Here is a 26,007-nt window from a genome sequence, read left to right as displayed (position 1 = left end):
ATATTATATTAATTTAATAATGATTTAAAATTCTTTTGTCTTACGAAAAATGAATGTGTCGTATCTTCAAAAAAAATTACGTAATGAAATTAATAATTTAAGTAAATAAATAAGTTAGAATAGAGGTGAAAAGGGGAAAAAAAAGTTGTGAAAAGAGTAATTATGTGAAACTTTTTATAAAGAACTGAAAGAAACAAATATAAGCAAATTATTACCTTATATTGAAAGTAAATTGAGTACACTTATTTGAAGGAATATAAGTTTAGATAAATTTAGTTACTTGCTCTAGCTGTTTTATTCGACTTATTTTGTCTGAACTTGTATTATCTCAACTTATTTAATCTGAAAAGAACTTATTTTGACTGAAATAAATTTATTTGCGTGTTAAATTGTTTGCAAAAAAACTTAACTTTTTCAATTATTTATTTAAGAAAAATTAAATCAATTGGTATTAATGAACTCATTTACGAAATATATTTTATTTTATTAACTTTTGTGTAAATAATTATTAAATTATTAAAAATTATTACATAAGATATTTACGGAGTACTAATAATCGTGTGTTGCACGACTACTAAACTAGTTGTTGTATTAATTACTATCATTGTTGCCGATATTTAATACATTATTTGACTTTTCAACCCATTAAGTGAAAATACTATTTTACCTATATAGGGCAAAAATCCGCCGGTGGACAGCGGTGTAGCCTGCTTCCTGAGAGTAAAGCTTTTGTTTGGATAATTGGGCTGTTCTTGCTTGATCAAACCACTCAACTAACAGTAAACGCAAGTTACGCAAGCGCCTTCCAAATCCCCGCTGTATCTCCCATCCACCATTAACAAAACCTCAGAAATCCCAATTTCCCTCTGAAAAATCCCTAAAAATTCAATTCAATTCAATTCGATTCGAGTGAACTCAATTCACCATACAAAATTCGAATGCGAAACTTCATCATTGTGATGTGACAAAATTCATCATCTTCCGCTGTATATACATGACAATGGCGGCTCCCTATTCCCGGCAATATCGCGATCGATTATCCGACCGTTGCTTAAGCTGGTTTCCATGTCTCTCTGATCCAGGTTCCTGTCTTCTATCTTTCTCTCCAATCTTCTTCTCTGCCTTTGAAGCTCAGAATGTTTGACTTTTGTCTTTTCTTTGTAGTGCGGAGATCGTCAATATGTTTGAAGGTTGCTTTGGTTATTATTCATTTCATTTATATGGGAGTTCTGTTTTTGGTTGATAGAGATGATCTCATCCAAACTGCTCAGATAAACCCTTGGTAGTTCTTCTTTCGCTTATTAATTTTTTTTTTTATTTGTAACTGGAATTTCGTGTAAAATTTGTGGGAATGATTTTGTGCGTATTTTTTTTGGTGTAAATACGCTCTCGGATATATAAAAACAAAAGTACGTTCTTGAGGATTCAAAGTATTTATTGTATTAATTGTTGGTGTATTAAAAGAAAAAGCGTATTAATTCTCTCACAATCCACTTCAATTTGTTGAGGAGTAGGGCTTTATGTTGTAGTGAAAGTTTGGGATATTAATATTTTGTGCACGGCTAATATTAAGGCCTTGTGGTATGAAAAAACAAGGGTAATGATAGTAAGAATGGATTCAAAGTATTTATTGTATCCTTGCTCATAATGGTATTATCTGCTTTAGACTTTTTTGAAATCCCATGAGCTGTGAACTAATTGTGATGAACCGATGCATGTATTCCTTAGCTTTTGGTTAAACTAATCTGTATTTTTATTATCCCTCTGAATGATTTCTCATTGTACTTTCTTCCAGGTACATTGGACTATATCTTTTTCTTTTCGTGGCAACCTTGATACAGTATTTCATCACTTCTGGTTCCTCTCCTGGGTAACTTACTAAATCCAAATGCTCTAGTTAAGGTATTGCTGTATTAAATTTAAAATGTGGAATCGTACTTAAAAAGTTATTGTAAACATGTTTTAGTTATGTACTTGACGCAATGAGGGCTGCTAATGAAGGATACTCCTGTTCTCGGGAATCAGTTATTAACTCAAAGTAAGTTTACTCTACTAGATTGCAATGTTTACCCAGGTAGTGCCAAACCCAATCTAAGTCACCTCCTTAAGATCTGACTTTCTCTTATACTCCTTTTGTTCAATTTTCATGGTAGTTACTTTGTGCATTATTTAACGATAAGCAAGTATGTGAGGAGAGGTACATAGAAGGTGTGTTAGTGAGGCTTTACAGTTCTTGGACCTAGAAAGAAAGTCAATTTGCCAGTATTTTCATGGGAGATAGAGTAATAGTTAACTTGTATTTTGTACTTTGTCACTTTATCTTAATTTTTTCCCTTTATGATGATCAAGCAAAGACAGCCTGCTACAAGTAAAAATGGGAGCATAGTTATCCCTGTGGATGTAAATCCCTTTGGAAGAACCTACTCTGGAAGTAATGCAACAGCTTGGACCAAGCTGGTGATGGAGATGTATCCTCTTGGAACCTCTATGAGGTATGCCTGCATTTGATATTTCCTTTCTGTGACCACTTTATATTATTTTTGTGTAGAAGGTCATGTGATTGTACTTAGGGTCTTATATGATAATTATTTTTTAAAACCCGTGAATATTTTAGTGGTGTAAATTACAATATACAATATATACATGTTGCCTTGTTTTTAGAGATCAAATAGGGCTGCAACAAATCTTAATTTATTGTCCTACCCAGTGTATGAAAAGGCGCGCCTAGGCGCCGAGGTGCTAGGGGCAGGCGCCTTTTCTGTTCTAGGCGTGATGCATTCAAAGAGGCGCGCCCGAGGCGCACTTGAAGAGCACGTGGCGCAGCTGAGACACACCTGACATCAGTCATTTTTTAAAAAACCGTATACAGTGCGCCTCACTTCAATGAGGCACACCGAAGAGCGCTCAAGGGCGCACCTAGGCGCAGCAAGACCCCTGTCCGACTTGGTGCTCCTTGAGCTTTTTTATACATTGCGTCCTAGCTGGATAAGCAGTTTGGCATGTCAATATAATGGAAAAATTAATGGTTGCTTCTATCTGTATGTTTCTTTTAAGATGCCTAAATTTTTACTAATTAACACCAGGGAAGGGTAATTTTTTGTATCACTGAAGATAACTTTTCATTGTTTTTTATACTAGATTAAGTTTCATACATATTACATAAGTTATTTGTTCCATTGTTATGGTAGTAGTTTTAGTTAAAGTTGTAATTAGCTATTGCATGAAGTAGGATACACTCAAAACTCCATATTCCATATTCCATGTTCAGTAATCAGTATTCTTTGATGCATCGATGGTTTGTAATGAAAAGTATTTGGCTTGTTTATATTTGGTGCTACTAATGCATGTATATTGGCAGGAAATATTGCTTAGTGAAATGTAGGACGCCAGTAATGTATGGGTCTGCCCGTTCTTTGGATTTGCTGCATTTGTAATTTTCCTGTTGGGAACTTAGTGAAATAGCCTATTGTCCTTTTCTAGCTTTTGTTATTTTTATTCCCTTCAGCAAGCAGTTCCTAAATTCCGAGATTTATGCTCAGAAATCTTTAAGCAATATTTTTATCATGTCTGATGTACAATCTTGGATTACTAGTTGCCAATCTAGTTTAGGATTGGAGATTGTATTCTCATCTTGTGTTTATCCTTTTTTTTTGGCAGACAACTGACCTGCACACATTGTAATGTGTTACAGGTAATACTGTCTTGTTCTGCTAGTCTTGTATCTACTGCGTGAATTTATATTAGTGTTTGTGATATATGTTAATGAGTTGTATTCTTCAAAAGTTTGTAATTCAACTTAAAAAGTTTTGAATGCATCCACCTGATTTTGTCCTGGAAACATTGCAGTCAATGTTGTTTAGAAGAATAGTAAATTAAGGAAATAAGTTGCCGCATGATGAAAGTCTCCAGAACGCTGCTGCATTATGCTTAACACTTGATTGATCACAGCACGACTTTATTTGTGGCTTAAAATAATTGCTTAGGAAGTTCCACTGTCTTAATTAATGTCAACGTCGTGAATTCTGTGGGTGGTGATACCCGTGATATGGGTTTGGCTTCATGTATGTTGTATTGCCCTGTTCCATTTTGCTCATGTTTGTCATTTTCCTGCTTGTAGTCGTTGTAGAGCATTAAAATGTTAAGGGTATTATACTTTTGGGATTGGGAAGGACTAAGGAGCTAGGTGCCTACTTGTTACTGTTGGGCTACAACCCCAAGTAGGCAGAATGGCCAAGATCCTTGAACAACCAAGAGTCAAGGATGTCCAATTTGAAGATGTGAAAAAGTCAGATTTGAGTTCTATGAAAAAAAGTTAAGAAAGAAATTTAGTTACCCCAACAATTTATTGCTCAATGTACTTGTATCACTGCTGAATGTCCAATACTCCAATGTGATTTAGTTTGATTTATATCTTCCTGTGCACCTTCTGCCCCTTTTCTTTTTAAGTTTTCACTTAATTTTCTTTTCTTGTTATAGTTTGACTTTTATTGTTCTGCAACATCTTTACAGCCTCCTCGAGCTAAGCATTGTCATGATTGCGATAAGTGCGTTATTCAGTTTGACCATCATTGTGTTTGGCTTGGAACATGCATAGGCCAGGGTAATCACTGCCGATTTTGGTGAGTGAAAGCTCTAAAATTATAAATTGATATGTTATTTGTATTTTTGATATTTGGGAAAGAACTTTTTTTTTTTTTTGGCAAATTGGGAATGGAACTTTTAGTTCAATGGGTCATGTGCTTACTAGAAAGAAACACGCTAGGTTGGTAATTGTTGACGAGGTTATTCCTTTTCAAGCACTTGCATATCGTTAAGTACTTAAGTGTAAGCTAATAAACTTGAAGGGAATGATGATAATTTATGAGGGATTTGACATCCAAGGTAATGCATCTTCGATTACAAACATGTATTTTTTTCATTGATTTCTAGAGGCGGCAATGAGTGGGAATAGGTGTTACTGTAGTGAAATTCATTTTGAATTTGCAGATGCATTACCCTGAAAATTGTCGGTATCCATTCCAAAGTACTCACAAGATCCATGCTATTCCCTGAACTTATTGCATTATAAGTTGTACCAAACTAGCCACCTTGCTTGACCTTGTTGGAAATGTCAGATACATTTTTGGCTCCTGTGTTTGCCTGTATATCCATGTAGATAGGATCATTCGTCCATATCTCTTCTGTTAATTCCTTGGCATAGACTTTTTGAGTGTATATATTATGTAGACAGCTTGCCGTTCAGTTGTTGTACAATGTGTAATTTTAATGTTGTCAAAGGGCAGCATGTAATTTATTTCTTACAGAAGAGAAGCAAACAAATTTCAATTATTTGTTACTAGTCTAGTCTCTAACAGTGCCTGTCAGGTTTCTAATACGTTATACTGGCTGTATAAAGAAATTCTTGCTAGAGTAAAAGAATCCAATTGATCGGATTAAGAATGAACAGATGTTGTGGCAAAAGATATAAGTATTGTTTCCATTTATGTTTTCCAACTTTGACAAGTTTTGTGAGGCACACTTTTCTTTTCTACATTTGATTTATTTATTTTGGAGTCTGAACTTTTACTATGTTTTCAACCATATGTTTGTTATTATTGTAGGTGGTACATTTGTGAAGAGACAGCATTATGCCTTTGGACTGGCATTTTGTATACCTCATATCTCAAGGCTAACATATCAAGATCTTGGTAAAATATTTTTTTTCTTCACACCTTTCAATATTAGAATTTTATCATCTGGGTATCTGGCAGCGGTGGCATGGCTTTAAATATTTGACGCTTTTGTACTATCTCTATTATATAAGTGAAGAGGTGAGGTTATTTCAGTAAATCCACTTTTGGTGTCCCCCTAAGATTACTAAAATACCCTCCACACTTATATAATAGAGAATATAATGACAACCTACCCAATTTGAAAAGCCTAAAGAAGCATTTTAATCAATCTAGCCCCTTAAATAAATTCTTACCATTTTAATCAATCTGTTTATATGCGTTCGACTCTATCTAACTTATTTGTTTCATATATTCGCACGCATCGCATTTATATTATATTTTTTACATGTTATTTCAGGTTTATATGTAATAACACAAATATTCTGTTTCTTATATCCGCACGCATCACGTGCATATAAGACTAGTCCTCAATATTGAAGGATTGAAGCTTTAGTTCTCTTAGTTATAGTACAAATAATTGCCTCTTTGCTACCTCCCGAGGATCAGTATTTGGTGGGAGAAAGAATAAATAATTCATTCGACTTATCTTGATATATTGTTAAGATGAATGAGTGGGTGAATCGTAGTTCTATAGCGAGAACAATCACTGTGTTTCATAACCCTATAGGCCTATAATTATACAATTCTGAGTATTGATGCATTTTTCTTTATGAATAATATTGTCAATCTATGTCAGGTGGATGGATGCAATGATGATAATTTTGCTCATCACTTTGTCAGTATCATTGATCTTTCTGGTGCTCTTGCTTCTATTTCACAGGCAAGTTCTGCATAACTACTGAGCTATCATCCTCAATTTGTGATTTTCTTTTGTTTCCTTTCTGCATGCTCTTTGTTACTACTGCTAAATAATATTTTCTACTTATTCTGCTTCCGTCTTTGCATGCTTTTCGCAAAAACAGAATTCTTGTTTTAGGTTTTGAAAGATAATTAGATAGCAGTTTGTATTAATTTGAACAGCATAGTAGAGTATTCAATGTGTAATTGCAGGAAATAAAATCCAGAAGAGCTCTTTATTCTCAGGCTAAATGAAGATTAGGGATAGACAACGCTTGGTTGCTCCTTATTTATTGTTCTGACACTTCAGTGTATTTATAATTTATTATTTTATATAATGCTTGCAGTTGGGGTTATGTAGAATATGTCTATTGAGAAACCTCAGTTGGTAGAATGTGTTAGAATTTGCTTTTCAGGAGGAATATTTCGCTATATGAATGTGGACATGCCTTGATTATCTCAGACAATGTTGTCGTACTTTTTACTGAATCCAACCTTAGCATGTGTCCGGTGTTTCTAACTACCTGTTCCTTTTAATTGTTAGAGAGGCATCTCATCATGGAAACGCAACTCCCATTTTTGTGACTGTCTTTTAGATTCTTTTGGTATTCTAAGTTGACATTGTGATGACTTATTTTTGCAGTTACCTTGTTTTGACAAATCAGACAACTTATGAGCTTGTAAGACGCAGGCGTATCCCATACATGCGGTCTGTACACTCTTCCTTATTGTTAAAACATACTTCCTCCGTTCTTTTTTAATTGACACGTTTTGACATATGTCACTATTCACGTACTCTATTTTGACTATCTTTTATGATTTATATTTGGCTAAAATTTATAGTCATGTTACTAGATTTGCCATCATTGTATATTTTCAAAATATCAACATTTTGTAACAACTTTTGATTATTGTTAATTAAAGTTATTAATGATTGAATTTAAGCGTTGGGCAAACATGATAAAAGAAGCTTGTCAAATAGAAAAGAATGGAGGAAGTATGATTTTATGATAAAATGAATCGGTGTTTGGTTTTATATGTATTTTGATGACTTATAACTAGTAGGTCTGCTTCTGTAAGATGGCATGTATGTGATAACAATAATATTAATCTGGTGTGTTGAGAGACACATATTACATTTTCAAGATTGCGTTTGGATTCATTCTAAACCTTGTGCCACTTTCAATCTCATAACACTTTGTTTTCCTGTATGTGACATTCTGAAGTATTATGCTCATTCGTTCAACCTTGTTTGAATTAATTGCAGAGCGATTCCTGAAAGAGTATATCCTTTCAGCAACGGCATGTGGCAAAACTTGTACAATTTCTGCTGTGCTCAAAGTAGCATATATAATCTTGAGCGTTTGCCAACAGCTGAAGAGCTTGAAGTCAAGAGCAGACCAGTTGCATGTTCCGATATTTTGTGTTGCCGTTGTTGACATTGTTCCCTAGTGCTGAAGATTTATAGTATAATTTCGTTAGTTTGGCCACATTGTAAAGGTCCATGTATGTATGTTGTTTTTGCATGGCTTAGAAATTACAATCACCTTTATGTCGGAAATGCCATGATGTGCCCTTTATTGGTGTTTCACGAGATTTTGTTGGGATTTGAGGTAGTTGCTTTATTATTTTGTTTAGATCGAAATGGGGTCAATACAAGTGAATCAATGTGCAAAATTCCTGGCATAGTTTGATAAATCAGGTTAATTGTGCAAGTGAGATTTGCATGCATGGGCGTCCAAAATCATTGTCGATTCAATTATGGGTGCAGTAAAATTAGCCAAACTGAAACTAGTCATCATTATAGGTGCAAATATTCATTCTTAAGATCAAAACGTAAACCCTCTTTCTTGACTATGAAAATCACATTGATTTACATGTAACTAACAAAATCATAGCCAGCAATCCTATACATGCCGTTTTACCATGGTTTCATTACATACTCAAAAATTCTACTAAAAAATTCAAGGTTAGCTTGGACTTGCAGAAACTTGAAGAATTGGCTGCCCTGATCTCCCCGGGGCTGATACTGCTGGCTAAAATCCCAATTAAAAAAACCCTGAAGGCGAAACAAATGCAACGATTGGAACTTCAAGCTTTAATTTCCTTGGATTTTTCACAACACGGTTTAGATTTGGATATTCCACAAACTTGCATGGACTACTTCGCGTCTGCAATAACTACTGACCCACTTGCAAAATCATCTTCCACCAAATATTTTAGATAGGGAATTTGATTGATCTTAAGTTGTACTGCTAGCTTTTTGCTACCTGTCTTCCCATCTCAAAACAGAGACCTCATGACAAAATTTCATGGCAATAATTTTCTTCCCGCCTTCCATCTCTTCACAGGAAACAGCTTGGTTCTTTTGATGGGTATTGATGTCTCAGCTTCCGATAGAGTGGCCACACCAACTAGTTGCTGATTAGTATGTTCCTTTTCATCAGCAAGTAATCTCACTTCAAATGCACCCCTCGTCAAATTTCTTGCAACCTGGTAAAGTGATGCATGCAACAGACAGCCAAATCAAAAGGGGCCTGGATTGAACTCATATGTAGGACATCCAGTTTTAGTATCAGTCATTTCAAAAACTTATACTTAAGGAAAAAAAATTACATTCCAAACTTCCATTTATTCCTCAATATAGGTTGAAAGATGTGATAATTATGGGCGGGCAGCATATAACTAAGGTGACTGAAACATCTTTCAAGATCCTTGGACTTATCATAACCCGTGCAGCGAAGACACAGAACAGTGAACAGATTGGAGACATACATCAGAGAGTCAAGCTAAGTGTAATGTTGGTCCTCCATTTTTTGGGAAGTAGAAATTCCTAAGTTAATGTCAACCAAACAAAGTGCAAGACTGCATGTATATCTAATTCTTAGGAAAATCAACTTCCCATGAATTTATTTGTCAACCAAACAACCACTCAGTTGTTAAGTGCAAATAAGAAAAAATCTACTTCAAATTATATGTTACACTCTTTCCCAAACATGCTGATCAAGGTTCTCTTCTCATTTGAATATTGATTTCAAGCAAGCGTAAAACATACTCCATCAGCACACTTAATATCTAGAAGCAAGAAAAATGCACGACTATTAGAAATATAGACATGAACAATGTAGAAAGTTGGGTCAAATAATGGAAAATCTTATCTACTACTCCCTTAGTTTTAAAAGGCGCAAGGCGCACTAAGGCACACAAGGTTCATGGAGCCTAGGCGCAAGGCTCAGGCGCGCGCCTTTTGAATAATGAGGCGCACATAATATCCTAATAAACCTTAAAATTCGGTATAGAACAAAATTTACACAATTTATACTCAAAACAACATAATACTATTGGAGTGCCATATTTTCTTATCGGTTCACAAGCATCGCGTGATCCCGCCGATGGAGTGCCAGAATTAGAACCTTCCATGTTAATTACAAGCTGGAATTATGAAAATTAACTCATATTATGCTATTGCCACTACCCAAAAAGCTTAGGTTGTAGAGATATGACCGTTGATAGGTCACATGGGGTGTGTTTATATAAAAAAAATAAATAAAAGATCGACTGAAGGGGCAGCGCCTTGCGCCTTACCTAAGGCGCATGAAGGCGAGCGCCTGGTTGACATCAGTGAGGTTGGAGAGCTGAAGACGCCGAAGGCTGCGCCTAGGCGCACTTTTTTAAACTAAGACTACTCCCCATCACTAAATAATAGGCCGCATTTCTATCTTAACCTGTACCAAATAGGTTGCAACTCCAAAGAATATATATTTCTCTTAACATTCTGAATGTATCTAGGGGCAGGGGTTTTGTTTGGATATCACCCACTAGCTTTTACATATGGTAGTACTCTAGAACTAACTGTTCCTCGCATAACATCATATGTGATTAAATAAAACCTTGTAAAATATTGCAATCGATTCTTGACGAGCTTGATCCCACAGATATGATAATAGCAGGACTATTCTTGTAAAACATGTCCCAACCATATTGATTCACTAACTGCTAATGAAACTGCTATGTACTTAACTTGACAGGTTGATGCTACAATTTCTTATTTCTTGGAAGTTCAGATAAACACTGTAGAACCGATATATATATATATATATATATATATATATATATATATATATATATATATATATATATATATATATATATATAAACAAAAAACAAACATCAAGCACTCCAGTTGTACTTTCCTTTCATCTTGGTCACCAAGTGTCTGGAAACCTTGAGAATTAGCTAGACTATTCGTTGACCCCAGTTCAGTACCAGTAACCATAGGATGAGATCAGGCCTCCAATCTCCACTGCTAAGTGGCTGGAAAAATAGGAAAGCCTCTTACATACTGGCAATGCAGGGTAAGGGACAATTTTTTTTCAATATAAATATTGCATTGCGTCAGTCAGTCAGTCATTACACACTCTGAACTTGGTTTCTCTAGTTAAGAAACATCCTAAAACTACCTATGTATTTACGCAGTGTAATACATCCTAAGTATTAGATTCCTGAAATGCATTAATAAACTTAAACAAGTTCCTCTGCTAACTGCCAAGTGTGAATGACCAATCTTTTCAACAGTCAGTATGATGAAATAATTGCAAATCAGCCATACCTTTAAAAGAATCCACACTTTCAGAGAGCTACTCAAAGTTGCTAGTCTTGTCCTTTTCCCCGAGGTCAAGTAGTCAGACATGTAACTATCAACTCTCAACAACAATCTGGGCCAGGACTTAGGGTTCTCAGGATCCGGTTTCTGGTCCACTGTTGCCTGGTGGAAAGAAAATCAATGAACTAGATTAAAGATGGATATAGTAAGTGGTTACAAATGGAACAAAATCAAAGGAATGCTTTCTCCTCTCCTCCCTAATGAGTTAGTGCATTTTACATTTTCCAGAAAATCCTTTGTAGCGTGTTATATAAGAAGGAAAACTCAGACTTCAGTCCAACACATTTTAGACCACTTGGATGTTTGCCTCCATTAACTATAGGGTGAAGCAAAGGAAATAAAGAAGTCTTAGGCTCTGTTTGGCAAGCAATTTCGGTTACCTTAAAAAATAAGGTGCTAATAATATAAGCCCCCTTAATCAATTAGGAGCTTTGGTAGAGAGCTGAAATAAAATAAGGTGGACAAAGTGACTGATATTGAAACGTTAGTCTGAATAAATAATGTTAATGTCAACCAAGCAAACGTTAATTTGAATAAATAATGTTAATCACAGAAATGGAAATACTTAATCTGAATAAATGTTCTCTAAAGTTTCTCAGCTCCTGAAACTTTTTTTCTTTTAAAAAAATAACATGATAATCTCTAAAATCCTAAATAATTGGAAAACTCTATACATTGTTATTTCTTCTTTCTTTGAGTGCAAAAAAAAAACTCTTACCGTGTCTGTAGGGGTTCAGAGTGCGCGGAAGCAAAATTCAACTAAAGTACCAAAAATTAATAAAGACAGTAAAATTATAGTGGCGAAAGAAGCAACAAAATCCACTATAATAAAACGGAAATACAAAAAAAAATAGAGAGAAATATATATAATTTTAGTTTTGTTGCAATTGCAATTGCAATTTTTTCATTCCTAAAGAATGAGGAGAGTATTTATAATGTTTTTGAATGAAGCTGATTACCAAAAATAAATCAGTAATTAAAGGGACACAACGTATCACCTCATAAGCTAAGGCAATGCTAACAATAGGTAATCACTACTATGAGAATTACATAAGAATAATAAAAACTATTCCATACTAAATATAGGTTGAGGTAAAACGGAGAGGCACTTTATTCCCACAAATCTCCACCTTGACTCGCCATTTCACCGAGTGATACCAGCTAAGTTAAGGCAATGATCAAACTTGGCTAACGGAAGTGGTTTGGTAAGCATATCTGCAGGATTCTCAACTGTATTAATCTTTTCAACAACAATGTCTTTTATAAAGTGATGCTTGATATCAATATGTTTGGTCTTCGAGTGATGTTTGCTATTCTTGGTCAAGTGAATAGCACTTTGACTATCACAAATTACAACTAGAACATCTTGTTGTAAACCAAGTTCACTTACTAAGCCTCGGAGCCAAATAGCTTCTTTTATCCCTTCAATAGGGGCAATATATTCCGCTTCAGTGGTTGACAAAGCCGCAATGTTTTGAATTGAAGAATATCAACTTATAGCAGAACCACACGGTATAAAAATAAATATAAGCTCATAATGACCTTCTCCGGTCTAAAACACCACCATAATCAGCATCAACATAACCAATTACACCACCGGGATCAACATTTTGTTTATCAAATACTAAACTGATATCACAAGAACCGTTAAGATATCGAAGTATCCACTTTACAACTTCCCAATGTTATTTGCCTAGATTATGCATAAACCGCCTAACAACACTAGCAACATAAGCCAATCTGGTAAAGTGCATACCATGGCGTACATTAAACTTCCAACAACATTAGAATAGGAACATGTAACATGCGCCTTTTCTCTTCCTCTTCTCTTCCTTTGTTTGAGGACATTGAGGACATTGATCAGATGACATTTTGAAATTAGCAGCAATAGGAATACTAATACTAACAGGAATCTTTAATGTTAAATCTGTCAAGCATCTTCAAAATATAACTCTTCTATGACAAACATAGTTTCCCCGCTTGACGATCCCTACTAATTTCCATTCCAAGAATTTTCTTGGCCGGACCTAAGTCCTTCATATCAAATTCACTACTCAACTGGGCCTTTAACTTGTCGATAAGAGAATTATGTCGTGCCGCAATTAACATATCATTGACATAAAGCAACAAGTATATGAACGACCCATCTGATGTCTTCTGAAAATAAACACAGTTATCATTACTACTTCTTGAGTAGCCATGTCCTACCATAAATGAATCAAACCTCTTATACCATAAAGAGATTTCTTTAGACAACAAACATAGTCTTCTTTGATGGATGTAAATTTCTTCTTCAAGATTGCCATGAAGAAATGCAATTTTAACATCTAATTGCTCTAACTCCAAATCACATAGCGCAACAAGAGCAAGTAGTACACGAATTGAGATATAACGAACAACAAGAGAAAAAAGCTCCATTGAAATCAATGCCTTCTTGTTGATCAAAACCTTTAACAACAAATCGTGCTTTATACCTTGCATTCTCAGGGATCCCTTCTTTTCTCTTAAAGAGCCACTAGGGATCCCTTCTTTTCTCTCAAAGAGCCACTAGATCCCAAGTTTCATTTTTATGAAGACTCTCAACCTCTTCTTGCATTGCACCAGAGATGGCCTCAAAATATTTCTTGTGCAGCAACCAAAGCATAAGCAATGTTAGCATTTTGTTCGGTATATCTTTGAGGTGTCTTTCTTGGTCTTTGTTCTAGGAGATTTTGAGCCATAGACCACGGTTGTGGTAATCCTCGATTCCTCGTCGATGTGGTAAACGTTGTTGTGGACTTCTACGATCAAGAGTAATGGTTTGATCATCAGAGCTTGATTGAGTAGAGGAAGTTGGGACATCTCATTGTTTAATCTCAAAATCCACATTCTCTTGGTTATTCCCTTGATCTTTTGTAATAGTAGGAAAAACAACATCTTTTCCATAAGGTAACATTGCACTTTCATTAAAGGTCACATTTCTACTATAAAATATTTTAGCTGATTAAGGGTCATATAAACAATAGTCTTTAACCCCTAAACCATAACCTAAGAAAAGGCATTTTTTAGCTCGAGATTCTAATTTTCCTTCATTGACATGAGCATACGCAGGACAGCTAAGTATCGAGCAAATTTCTTCTGGAATATTGCAATCAAGTGATCGATTAGGTGAGCGGTTTATCAAATAACACGCAGTGTTACCCGCTTCTGCCAATTTTTTTTTCCCAAGCCAGAATAAGAGAGCATACAACGAACTCTCTCCAAAATAGTATGTTCATACGTTCTGCAACTCCATATTATTGTAGAGTACCGGGAAATGGGAATAGTGTGATGTCTGGCAATACCTTCCTTTTTGCAGAAAATGTTAAATTCGTTAGACAAAATTCAAGACCATTATCAGTTCTCAATCTTTTTACCTTCTTGCCAGTCTGGTTTTCAATTAAAATTTTCCATTCTTTGAATGTAGAGAAAACTTCACTTTTGTATTTGATAAAATAAACCCAGGAAGCTCTCATGAGGGACCCCAAAGATCTCAATGAATATAATCTAATGTACCTTTGGTTCTATAAATGCCTTTAGAAAAGCTATCTTTCTTTTGCTTACCAAAAACACAAAGTTCACAGAAATCAAATCGACCTTACTGGTACAGTGGTTACCATAGGAGCCCTTTCTTGTAAGGCAGTGCATTACTTTCTCACTCATGTGGCCTAGTCTCATATGCAACAATTTAGTATTGTCATTGTCTCATGAGGCAACAGTGCAACACGTGTAACAGTTGAACCCTGCAGCACATACAAACTACCAGGTCGCTTTGCCTTCGATAATACAAGAGCACCTTTTGACACTTTTAATGCTCCACCTTACACCCAAGTGATTCAAGGGTGCCTAAATAAACGAGATTCGTTTCAATTCAGGAACGTGTCCAACACCAATCAAAGTTCTAGTAACGCCATCATCTATCTTAATTTTGATCGTACCTCTACCGACAACTTTGCATTTAGCATCGTTGCCCATCAAAACAACACCTCCATCATCTGGTTCATAAGTGGTAAACCGGTCTCTATTAGGTGACATGTGAAATGTACAGCGAGAATCAAGAATCCAATCATTCCTAGACCTTGGTTCAATGTCAGAAGCTAATAATAAATCCCCGTCTGATCCGGTCTCAACAACACCAACTTCGGCATGAGTTTCAGGTTGTTTACCTTTACCCTTATGATCTCTATCTTTCTTATTTTTCAATTTAAAACATTATGAGATTTCGTGCCCTTTCTTCTTACAATAATGACAAAATTTAGAGTTTTTGTCTCTAGACTTTGATTTGAACCTGTTCTTACTGTTACTACATTTCTCAAAAGTTCTCCCTCTTACAACCAAGCCTTCACCCGAATGGTCAGAATTAATTTCAATGTCAAAATTTTCTTTTGACCACAAATGGGACTTACATCTTTAAAGCATAATGTATCATAGTTTCCATAAAACATTATTTCTTTAAAGTGTTTAAATGAGGGTGGTAGTGAAACATTAAGTAAAACGGCTTTATCCTCATCATTAATGGTAATATCTAGGTTCTCCAAATCACAATAATAGAATTAAACTCATCCAAGTGAGTTCGGATAGGAGTACCTTCTGACATACAGAGTGTGAAAAGACGGTCTTTTAAACGAAATTTGTTCGCAAGGCTTTTAGTCATATAAAGAGACTCCAGCTTACTCCAAATACTTGCAGCGGACTTTTCATTAATGAGTAATGACCTCATGCAGCACTTCTTGCGACAAACATAATTGAATTATAGACAACACTTTCTCATCTATTTCTTCCCATTGTTCATCTGTCATAATGTAGGGCTTTTTGGACTTAACACATTTGCTCATTGGTTTTCCATGAATTGGATTATTGCTTATGTTATAGATCATATGATGAATTGTCGTATATTTTACTCCTTTGGTTTTTATGTGGTTTTTTTTGTTACATAGTACATCAGTCTAGATGTTTCTTGTGAGTTTTTGGATTTGGTTTTTTTTTTCCTTTTTTGGGTTATGATCAAAATTTGATCTTTTTCTTTTTAAATTTCAGTGATTTTAGCAGCAGTATTAAGTAAATAATGTGTGGACTATGGAATATATGTTGAAAAAATAACATAATCGACTACTCTCTTTAGGGGACAGAGAACAGGGTTGATTAATTTCATATGTGGGAGCCTAGTAAAGCTATATCCGGAGTAATGCCCGCTAGAAATTCTAATGATATTTAAGAACTATGAGTTGCTTCCAGTGACTCATTAACTACTTAACACTATGGTATTCAGAGAAATTCTTCAAGGAAATACAGTAGGAAATAGAGAATGTTAACATCAATAAAATAAGTTGTTGCTCTTCTTGTGGGAGTTCACAACCATATTCAGCAAAGTTGAATATATTGCCCAATGCCCATATGTACGTTCTAATGATACTTTTTTCATATTTGTTTTATTTGTAAATATTCTTACAAAGTAAATGGTTATTAATGTTCATTTACATAAGAATATTAATAAAAAATACTAAAAATTTAAGGTAATTAAGAAACTAGTTCTACCAAATGGGAAATACAAGCATCTACTTTATCAGTTTCAGCATCTTATCAGTTTCAGGTGTTACCTTATCAGTTTCGGTTCAATTTCAGCTAGTGTTGTCAAATCGATGAATTATATTCAAGATGGATGTAATAAGTGGTTACAAATGAAACAAAATCAAAGGAATGCTTTCTCCTCTCCTCCCTAATGAGGAAGTGCATTTTACATTTTCCAAAAAATCCTTTGTAGCGAGTTATATAAGAGGAAAACTCAGCCTCAAGTCCAACACATTTTAGACCCACTTGGGTGTTTGCCTACATTAACTATACGGTGAAGCAAAGGAAATAAAGAAGTCTTATACATAAAGCTTTACTTACTAGCAAGCGGCAAATGTCATGCTCAATTTTTGAGAAAGACGTCTCTAGAGCTTCAACTCTCCCTGTACCATGGCAGCAAGTGCATGGTTCACTTACCATAAATGTCACACTTGGGCGCACCTGTTTAAATTATGTTTAGGGATTAACAGTCAGTTGGTAATGTAAAAATTTAAACTCCGTCATCCACGACTCGAAACTTTATGTGGCAGTCAAATGATTTTACAAGATCACCATATATATTGATTTTCTTTGTATAGAGTATAAACTAAATTTAACAAAAAAATTAATTTTTTATATGCAGTATAACTTCTATCATTAATTTAACAGAAAAAATTTGAAGGAAAATTTGTCAACTATCTTATTTACAGAAAACGAAAAAATGTACCTCCTATAATGAATTTTTGTAAACAACTAACTTTTATAACCTATTTTCCTTCTAAATCACTACCTTCAAGTTGAAAGTTCACTTAACTAGACCATTTAATAATCATTATATGCCTTGAAATCAACCACAAAGGATAGATAGACTAGTAACCATCAATATTCTGCTCTTATTTGACAAAATGGTACTCAAGTACCGGTCAAATTAGATCATACTTTTAGCTTTAAGACAGTGACTAACAAGAAGCCGTAAAAGGTATTTTTAAAATTTTGTAGTAAAAGGTCCTTACTTTTTTAAAATTCTACTTTTCTGGACAAGCCTAACGACATTAATCTCATCGCATAACTCAATATAGGTTTTAACAAATTAATTGTCTAAGTTTTATTCAAAACTCAAGTAATATATTCCATAGTCCACACATAATAATCTCATTGCATAACTCGATAAAGAATCTACGCTGAACCTTTAGCACGGAGCAAACCTAGCCTCATCTTTATGGATCCCGACTATACGTAGAATGAGGGTTAATATTAGATACATACCCTCTTTCTGGTAATCTCCATAAGTCCATGCTTGGACAATTCAGAAACCTTAACAATTGAGCGGTCCTTCTCGACTGCCTTCTTGACTTCTTCATAGACTAATCTTTTGTTGGCTGGAAAGGAACATCAGCGGGAAGAACAATAAATCAAGGGAAATAAAAAGACACTATATAGGCCTTTTCTGACCTCAAAAATATTTCCTAACTATTATTTATGTAAACAATGTTTTATCTCCACTAAAGGATTTTTTTTTTCTGGACTTCACTTAAAGTACTTAAAGAATTACAAGCAACAAGTTATACATATAAATAATTTGAAGAACAAAAATGGAGGGAAGAGAATATATATATATAAACACACATACACACCACTTACACATATAACTATTGTTACAGTATTTAGAGAGAGGTTTTTGGGGAATTAGGGAGTTGATTTCATCCCCATATACACATCACTTAACAAGGGAGTTATTTAAGACACATGTCTAATCACTAAAAAGGTGGAGTTAATAGCAGAAATGATAGCCCACCAAAGTGAATTAATTTAAACGCCAGGTACCAAAATGAAAATATTAAGAAGATGTCACACACATGGAAGTATTTATATTCTTTTACGTGACAGGAGTAAATAAGAACAAAAGTCAAGCACAATCGTGCTGCCTAATAGCTCATTCTTCACTCTACCTAACACCCAAAAAAGAAAAAATTAACTAGCATATACTTCCTCTAGCTCATTATTATTATTTATTATAATTATAGTAATTAATAATAAATAATTAGTTATATATAATAATAATAATAATATAAATATAAATAATAATAATAATAATAATAATAATAATAATAAAAAATAATAATAATAATAATAATAATAATAATAATAATAATAATAATAATAATAATAATATTATAAGTTGAATTAAACTTAAACTGAAATTAAGCCAAAAAGAACAGGGCCCAAAACATTTTGGTAAACATCTATTCATTCTCCCCTGCATCCTGAATCTACATCCCACCTCCACCCTACTGTGCAAAATAAAGTTGCAAAACGCCAACATACATGAGGAACTGAAGGAGAGAAGGAAACACGGCAGAGATTTACTTACAATCATCCATCATATCAATAAAATCAACCACAATGATTCCACCAATATCCCTGAGCCGCAATTCTCTGGCAATCTGGGAAAGGGGGTGGGGGTGGAAGTAGAAAAAAACTAGCAGTTAGAAGCATCCTTACCGAGAATATATTATTTGCATTCAACTACTTCACTTCCCTTTTACTAATAAAACAAAAGAAGAAAATTGATTATTCCAAAAAGATGCAGTTCTCAAGACCAACAGTGTACAGTAACCATTTCTTCAATCTGTATCACTGTAATGGTCTTGATTTATGCACTCCTCATTTTTAGTTTTTTTTCTTCTTTTTTTTAGTTTTGGAAAAGGCTTTTCCCAAGGCTAGTAAGGCTACGTTCTCTTCACCTTATTGTTGTTAAAGTTAAACCAGACACATAAGAAAAAAATTCAGACCATACTAGATTACATCAGAAAGAATCAGACCATAGTAGAAATTAGATGTCAAAAAATAGAAAAGAAAACACCTAGATACAGAATTACTGACAATATTCCCATACAATAAATCAACACAACAAAAGCCAGCTGAAACTATTGAAATCAAACACCATAATTTAGTGTCGCTGACTCAAATTAGCACATTGTTTCATAACAAACCATCATGAAGTTAAAAGTTTACTACTTCATGAGTTCATGCAATCCATAAAGTGAAATTTATCATATGACAATGTTTTCAGTAATTTTGTTTAACCAGAATGCAATAGTTCCTTTTTTAAGCACATAGAGCCTGCAAGTAAACTTATCTACACAAATACTTCCTCCGTTCTTTTTCAGTTGACACAATTTTTTTATCACGCTTTCCAATGCAATATATTTCAGTTATTAATATCGTTATTTGTCAATGGGTAAAAGTTATAAAAAGTTGATATTATAAATGAGACGCTTATAACAAGACCCTACATGACTATATTTTTTTCTTAAGTATAGATCACAATCGATAGTCAAAGTAGATTATATGAATAGTATCAAAAGTCAAATTGTGGCATCTAAAAAAGAACGGAGGAAGTATACATTAAGGGTCATAGGGTGTTAGTGTGTCACACACTTGTTTTGCAGCAGCAAGGTTGACATCAAGAATAGCCTTCTCTTGTGAGGCCCCTTCACCAAACATACCATGGCCTCCATTTACATCAATAGAGACCAATGCTTCAGTTTGTTCAATTACCAAAGAGCCTCCATTTGGAAGGGCAACCCTGTCAACAAGTTGCAATCAACACAATATAAATACTTGCCTTTACTTAATGATACCAATATCAAGAGATAGAAGTGTACTACACTCTTGAATAAAAATAACTGCAAGTAAAAGAATGTTCTACTTGTAAAAAAGTCATAGAATTAAAATCACAAAGGGAGGATTAAAAATGAGAGAGAAATTATAATTCAAGAAATCATAGGGGTTAACGTATTGGGCACAAGGAGTATGTAATAGACTGTAGCTATCCAACTATCGGAATTTAGAGCAGCTATATTTGTCCTTTAGATATTTTTAGTTTAATCAAGCTTGCAACAAGAAAAGCGTTATGCTCACAACTGTTCAACTTCTATCATTCCTTTTATTTTGGCATCAAGTTTAACCCTCGCAAATCAATACTGGTGAAGAGGTTGCTTAGGGTAAACCTACAAATAACATTCTTCTAAAAAGCACACGTGAAACAGTAAGTAAAACAAGACAAAATCTGAAAAAAATAACCACAAAAGGTTGTGCTACATCTCAAAAAATCGACCTTTGGTTTCCTCACCTTTTATTAAGAATATTATTGATCTCTTCTTCAATGTTGAACTCATCAAACAAAGGAACATTTTTCCTGTGTAACTCAACTCTGTCACAGAGCTCCGGAGCAATATCCTGCAGATAATTGGTCACCTGGAAAGTAGAGTTTCATATAAGAACGGCAGAGTCTGACAAATGACAATTAACTGTTGGGTTCAGATCAATCAAAGACTAACTGTGGAGTCAGCAAACAGTAATCAACATTATCATTATCATTACCCCATTGCCTCAAAGAGGCTCCCGCAAGAAGCGGGGTAAGGGGGGGTCGGATGTACACAACCTTACCCCTGCAATTGCAGAGAGGTTGTTTCCAATTGACCCAAAAGCGACAACCATCATCTACTTCATGGAAAGGAAGCGAAGAGGTTTTAAGAGCCATTTTGATTTAGTCCACTACATCCCACAGCCAGAAGAACAAATGAATCTTTCGGCTCCATTGGACAGCGATAAAGAAACCAAGTGAAAGCGATAAAGAAAACCGAGAACTGCGCGGGAACCTAAGCTCCAAAAGAGAACCCTCAAACTATGCACTATGAAGTAAATGGTGAAGATGAATGATGATTAAAATCACCCAGAACAACTTTTCTAAAAGCATTCTCCCAAACTCTATCTAGAACCCTAGGAAATGTGTTTTGTATATATGTGAATACTGTACAACTTGCGGCTTGCGGCGGGGGGTATAAAAGCTAACATCAAGACTCTAATGAAACAAGCCAGACTCGCGAGACATGTCAGACTTCGGAACAGACGAGTGAAGCAGAGCAGTGCTATCCAGAAGCAAGCAGAAAGATCCCTGATCTCGCCCAAAGAGGCCAACATAGACATGCAGTATTTGGCACAGATGCCGAGATGTGCCACCCTTGCAGGAACATGAAGATGCAGCTCCAGATTTACAGACCAGCTTGTGCTACCAGCTAAACCATTTCAGCGGACATGTGCTTTACTGCAACAGTGTGCAGCTGGGCAAATTCTCTTTCCTCTGACTTCCCTTTGGCTTAAAAAGAAGGTATCATTATGCGACCTTCATTATGTTAAACCATCTCCACACAACCCAACATCATGCCATTTAGATTACAGAGCCATCTAAATAGGAGTATCATTTTACAACAAAGATGATCATGAATTTATTCCGAACTATGTTAGGTCTAATTATGAATTCAGAAAGAACAATTACTCACAAACACATTATATTTCTTCTTTCATCCATTTATAGTGAAACGCTTCAGAGCACGGATGGTGGAGGATCTCATGTTAGGAAAGTTAAAGAGTACCGGTTGCCAAACCTCATATCAAACTCAACTTTTAGTCTTTTATTGCCCGCAGAAAATAGAGCATCATCAATAAACCTAAAAGTAACTACATCCAGGTAGCACAAACAGTCGAATTAAGATCAACACAAATTTGCCAATATTACCCACATAAAACGGCTATTGACTTTGAATTTTGAGCTTCAGCACACCTTTAGTTGGGCTATAATCCAACGACAAGAATCAAAATAGAAAGAAAGTGATTGAGTTTTATACCTCATGGTATGTCCTTGGGGAGTCAACTACCATTCTCTTAACCTGAACAAAATCAAAGAAGATAGACAATAAGGCATCCAAATTTGAACTTGAACAAAAATGTTTGCAGCATACAAATACATGAAAACTTGGTAATTTGGCTCCAAAGAAAGATTATTTGGAAGTTTCTGAGGCGGCAAACCTTGTCATTGAAATAATCCTGGACAATAGATAGTGTTTGCCCCATTGCCTGATGCAAAATAACAGGCACAGCACCTTCAACACCTTCATCTGCTGCAAGTGCTGCAGATTTTGCGTGTTCAACGATATTTCTCCAGGTTGACAGCAACCCTTCCAAATCCTTCCCCAGTTCTTCCACAGAATGACCGGCAGCAACAGTTCTAATGGTCACACCAAAACCAGAGGGCTGCAATGATTTCGCAATGACTCTCAAGCGTGTGCGTTCAACCCCAGAAATTTTCTTCGATACTCCAATACTCTTGCACCGAGTGATCAGCACCTAGTGGTGAAAGGAAAGAGGGAAATAATTTCAAAAGAACACAAGAAAACCCTGTCTGAACCTTTTGATAACTGATAACTGAAATATGCAACAAAAAGAAACTTGGGCTGAAAATTGTATAGTTCTTACCCAGAATCTGCTCCTAAGCTTTGGATAAGCAGTCAACGTGGGACCTTTTTTACCCAATCCCTCTTTCACAACCTGCACTAGTATCTTGGTGCCTTTGCGGACAAGAGCCCACATTTCTTCAGCACTGTGGAGCTCGTTCTTGTTTTTACGTCGTTTCACATGAGATTGTTGGGAATCAGTTTGAACCTTTAGATGGTTCCCATCCCCATCCAATTGATATTCAAAGTTCCCAAGATTTGAGCCAGTTCCATTATCGTTACCCCTAGTAAGATTTCCCTTTTGATTTTCTTCGAAACCCATGTCGTCTTCATTTACATGTTCCTCAAATTCATCATCTTCAAAATCAACCTCCCCATCATCATCAAAGAGTACATCTTCTTCCAAGAATGCTTGTTTGAAATGACTGATGTCTAAGTTCTTCTCAAGCACAGAAGACGGAGAACACTTCACATCTTTTTCCTTTGAAGAATCAAAAAGTGGAAATAGAAAAGGTTCCTTATAATGCTTAATGTCCATAAGAGAGGGTCTGGAGCTCCCTATATTAACAAATGCACCACCCATGTGAGGTACAAGTTTTGTAACTACTCCCAGGTAAACACTATCACATTGCACATTACTTTTGACCGGCTCCAATAATAACTCAACTAGATTTCCATCTTCAAGTACAGCTATCCTTTGCATGGTACAGACAGAGCAGTTGATTAATATCTCATTAGATATCGAACCCGGTGGTGGAAGCAGATTACTCTCTGTTCCAGAAAGAAGCTTTTCTGAAATTTGATGATGCTGTTCCTGAAGTTCTTGAAGGCGTGCCTCATCTTGAGTAGGCTCCTCGAGAGTGGGAGTTTCAGCAGCTGGACTAACATTAGCTTCTGAAGAATCAAACATTGGATACAGAAGCCATGGATCCTCAACAGGATGGTCTCTCTCAGAGAAAGACCAGCTAGAACTGAAGTCTCCATCAACTTGATGGTACGTTTTTTCACTATCGGTGAAAAAATCACCATTATATCTGAAATTATTAGACAATGATAGTGACTCAGCATGGTCAGTTGGAAGGATGTTCAAAGTTCCTTCTTCAGTGTGCTGAGAGGTCCCACACGGCTGCAACAGCCAGGGCTCCTCCACAAGCTGGTTCCTTTCAGTAAAGTTGTTACCCTCGTCACTCAAACAATCTGAGCTTTTTTCACTTCCAAAATAGTGTCCATTCGTGACTATAAGATCATCTAAAAATGGCTTTGCCCTTGAGGAATCACTCTCAAAGTATTCCACAATGTCTTCTTGATCTGTCAAACCGCTGAAAGCATTAAGTGTTCAGAAACTTACTAAAAGAAAAAGTTTCATGTATCCAAATACAATCACACCCATAATACCTTTAGACAAAGCCGTTATTGAAGGCTGGAGAGGAACGTGCTGCTCCTGAATTAGTGAACCTTGTAAATAGGTTTTAGGCCTCGTCGTGTATAACTTTCCCAAAGAAACGCCATATTGTTTGTCATTTACATTACTCAAAAAAGGAAATCGAGGTTTCACTCTTGATATTGCATCATAACAGGTCCATCTACTGTCTCTTATGAAATAATTGTAATGACAATTCACTGGACAAACCATCTGCTGAGATGCATTGAAGCAACATTTAGGCAAGGAAGCTTTTAGAATTCACCAAACACTTCATACATTGACAATGAACACAAAATCAAAATAGAGTTCGAAGAGCACAAATTACTATCTCATCGTTTTAAGGTATACCCGACATTGAAAGTGACAATCTCTATAAGAAATGGTTCAATGAAGGGTCAAATTACCTTAGCCTCAGTTCTCTACAAGATGCATGGTCAGCTGATGACATGCCCACTGCAAAAGTATTATCATACATATCATAAACATAAAAATTAAGTTTTCATATCAAAAACCCACATGCAATTCCAATGAAACAGCATTGCAACAGTTGCAATAATATCGAAATCAGCATATTTCTCAGCGTCATTTTATCAAACAGATTGTGCGCAAACAATAATTCTGAGCAGTTCAATGCTAATTGACTCACCAAACAAGATTATAAACTTTACCCAATTAAATTTACCCAAAATTAGATCCTTTCTACCAAAAAAAAGAGAGAGAGAGATAGAAGAGAGAGGAAAACACATAATTTAGTTTCATCATTTGCTCAATTTGTTCAAACAACAGCGTGAAATGAGAGAGATAGAGGAAATACGTAGGATAATGTGGAGAGAGAGAATGACCTAGCCGCTTGTTTAGCTTGACATTAATAGAGAAAAATGGCTTCCATTCTTGGCTCTGTTGCCTACGGTCTACTATAGCAGAACTAAGATAAGGGAGGAAAGTGAAGAAAAGATGGCCTAAATAGAGATTCTTCTTTTAAGGCAATAAATAAAGTTTTTTTTTTTTCTTTTCGGATAAAATCACATTTTAAAGTTTAACTTTTTTAAATGGAAAAATTACTTTAAATAATCCAACCTTACGGCGATTTTCCATTAATAATCCAACCTTTGGATTATTATTTAATAATCCAATCTTTATGTCCCATTAACTTTTATTGCACCCAATCGGTCACCAACCTGATACAACAGGTAACCTATACACGTGTCATGCACCTATTCGTTAAATATTTTTAAAAAAATTAATTTCTTTTTCTTTTTCTTTTTCTTTTTTCTTTTCATTCCTTCCTTATGGTTTTATTTGTTTTACGATTGTCTTGGTTTTATTTATTTTATTTCAATTCCTCCTTCCTTCTTCATTATCTTGTAATTTTAAACATCATCTTGTTCATCCTCACCAGCCCTTTTCTATCTCCCCTTTCCCTGTCTCCTTCTTCATCGTCAATTTCAATTCAATTGCTTCCATCTTTCTTCTCTCCATTAATGACGGTAAGAAGAAATCAGCAGTTGGAGATGGAAGATAACAAGATCTTCAACAACAAGATTTCTCGAT

General features: G+C 35.2%; 2 protein-coding genes across 8 annotated transcripts; one reads left to right on the top strand and one right to left on the bottom strand.

Annotated features, from left to right (window-relative positions):
• The first annotated feature begins 699 nt into the window (after positions 1–699).
• LOC110798699 (protein S-acyltransferase 10) lies at positions 700–8,224 on the top strand. The gene is made up of 11 exons (XM_022003890.2): positions 700–1,082; positions 1,165–1,282; positions 1,796–1,870; positions 1,967–2,038; positions 2,355–2,492; positions 3,658–3,691; positions 4,510–4,619; positions 5,601–5,687; positions 6,409–6,492; positions 7,153–7,218; positions 7,777–8,224. The coding sequence occupies exons 1-11, from the start codon at positions 995–997 to the stop codon at positions 7,946–7,948; spliced, it is 1,044 nt and encodes a 347-aa protein (XP_021859582.1). The 5' UTR covers positions 700–994; the 3' UTR covers positions 7,949–8,224.
• Positions 8,225–8,285: 61 nt separating this feature from the next.
• LOC110798698 (ribonuclease E/G-like protein, chloroplastic) lies at positions 8,286–25,421 on the bottom strand. 7 transcript variants are annotated; one of them, XM_022003885.2, is made up of 13 exons: positions 25,271–25,421; positions 24,861–24,909; positions 24,429–24,666; positions 23,056–24,341; positions 22,609–22,926; positions 22,428–22,469; positions 20,873–20,997; positions 20,179–20,326; positions 19,109–19,181; positions 18,004–18,116; positions 17,080–17,199; positions 11,119–11,274; positions 8,286–9,002 (listed from the first exon to the last, which is right to left on the bottom strand). In XM_022003885.2, exons 3-13 carry the CDS (start codon positions 24,664–24,666, stop codon positions 8,820–8,822), a joined length of 2,802 nt encoding a protein of 933 aa, XP_021859577.1. In that variant the 5' UTR covers positions 24,861–24,909; positions 25,271–25,421; the 3' UTR covers positions 8,286–8,819. The 7 variants fall into 7 exon arrangements, with proteins under 7 accessions (XP_021859577.1, XP_021859579.1, XP_021859578.1 ...); XM_022003887.2 differs by having other exon boundaries at positions 25,299–25,412; XM_022003886.2 differs by having other exon boundaries at positions 24,429–24,669; positions 25,271–25,403.
• Between the last annotated feature and the right edge of the window lie 586 nt (positions 25,422–26,007).

The sequence above is a fragment of the Spinacia oleracea genome, chromosome 6 (assembly GCF_020520425.1).
Source record: "Spinacia oleracea cultivar Varoflay chromosome 6, BTI_SOV_V1, whole genome shotgun sequence".
In the NCBI taxonomy this organism is placed as follows: domain Eukaryota; kingdom Viridiplantae; phylum Streptophyta; class Magnoliopsida; order Caryophyllales; family Amaranthaceae; genus Spinacia; species Spinacia oleracea.
Note: the sequence above shows the minus strand (reverse complement) of the source record. Positions and strands in the feature narration are given on the sequence as shown.

Excerpts from the sequence above, each read along its gene's own strand:
- LOC110798699 (XM_022003890.2), top strand. The coding sequence starts at position 995 with ATGACAATGGCGGCTCCCTATTCCCGGCAATATCGCGATCGATTATCC. Across the intron at positions 1,083-1,164 it reads TCCATGTCTCTCTGATCCAG|TGCGGAGATCGTCAATATGT; the intron begins GTTCCTGTCTTC and ends TTTTCTTTGTAG. Across the intron at positions 3,692-4,509 it reads CACATTGTAATGTGTTACAG|CCTCCTCGAGCTAAGCATTG; the intron begins GTAATACTGTCT and ends ACATCTTTACAG.
- LOC110798698 (XM_022003885.2), bottom strand. The coding sequence starts at position 24,666 with ATGGTTTGTCCAGTGAATTGTCATTACAATTATTTCATAAGAGACAGT. Across the intron at positions 22,927-23,055 it reads AGCTTAGGAGCAGATTCTGG|GTGCTGATCACTCGGTGCAA; the intron begins GTAAGAACTATA and ends TTTCACCACTAG. Across the intron at positions 17,200-18,003 it reads TGGAGATTACCAGAAAGAGG|GTGCGCCCAAGTGTGACATT; the intron begins GTATGTATCTAA and ends TAATTTAAACAG.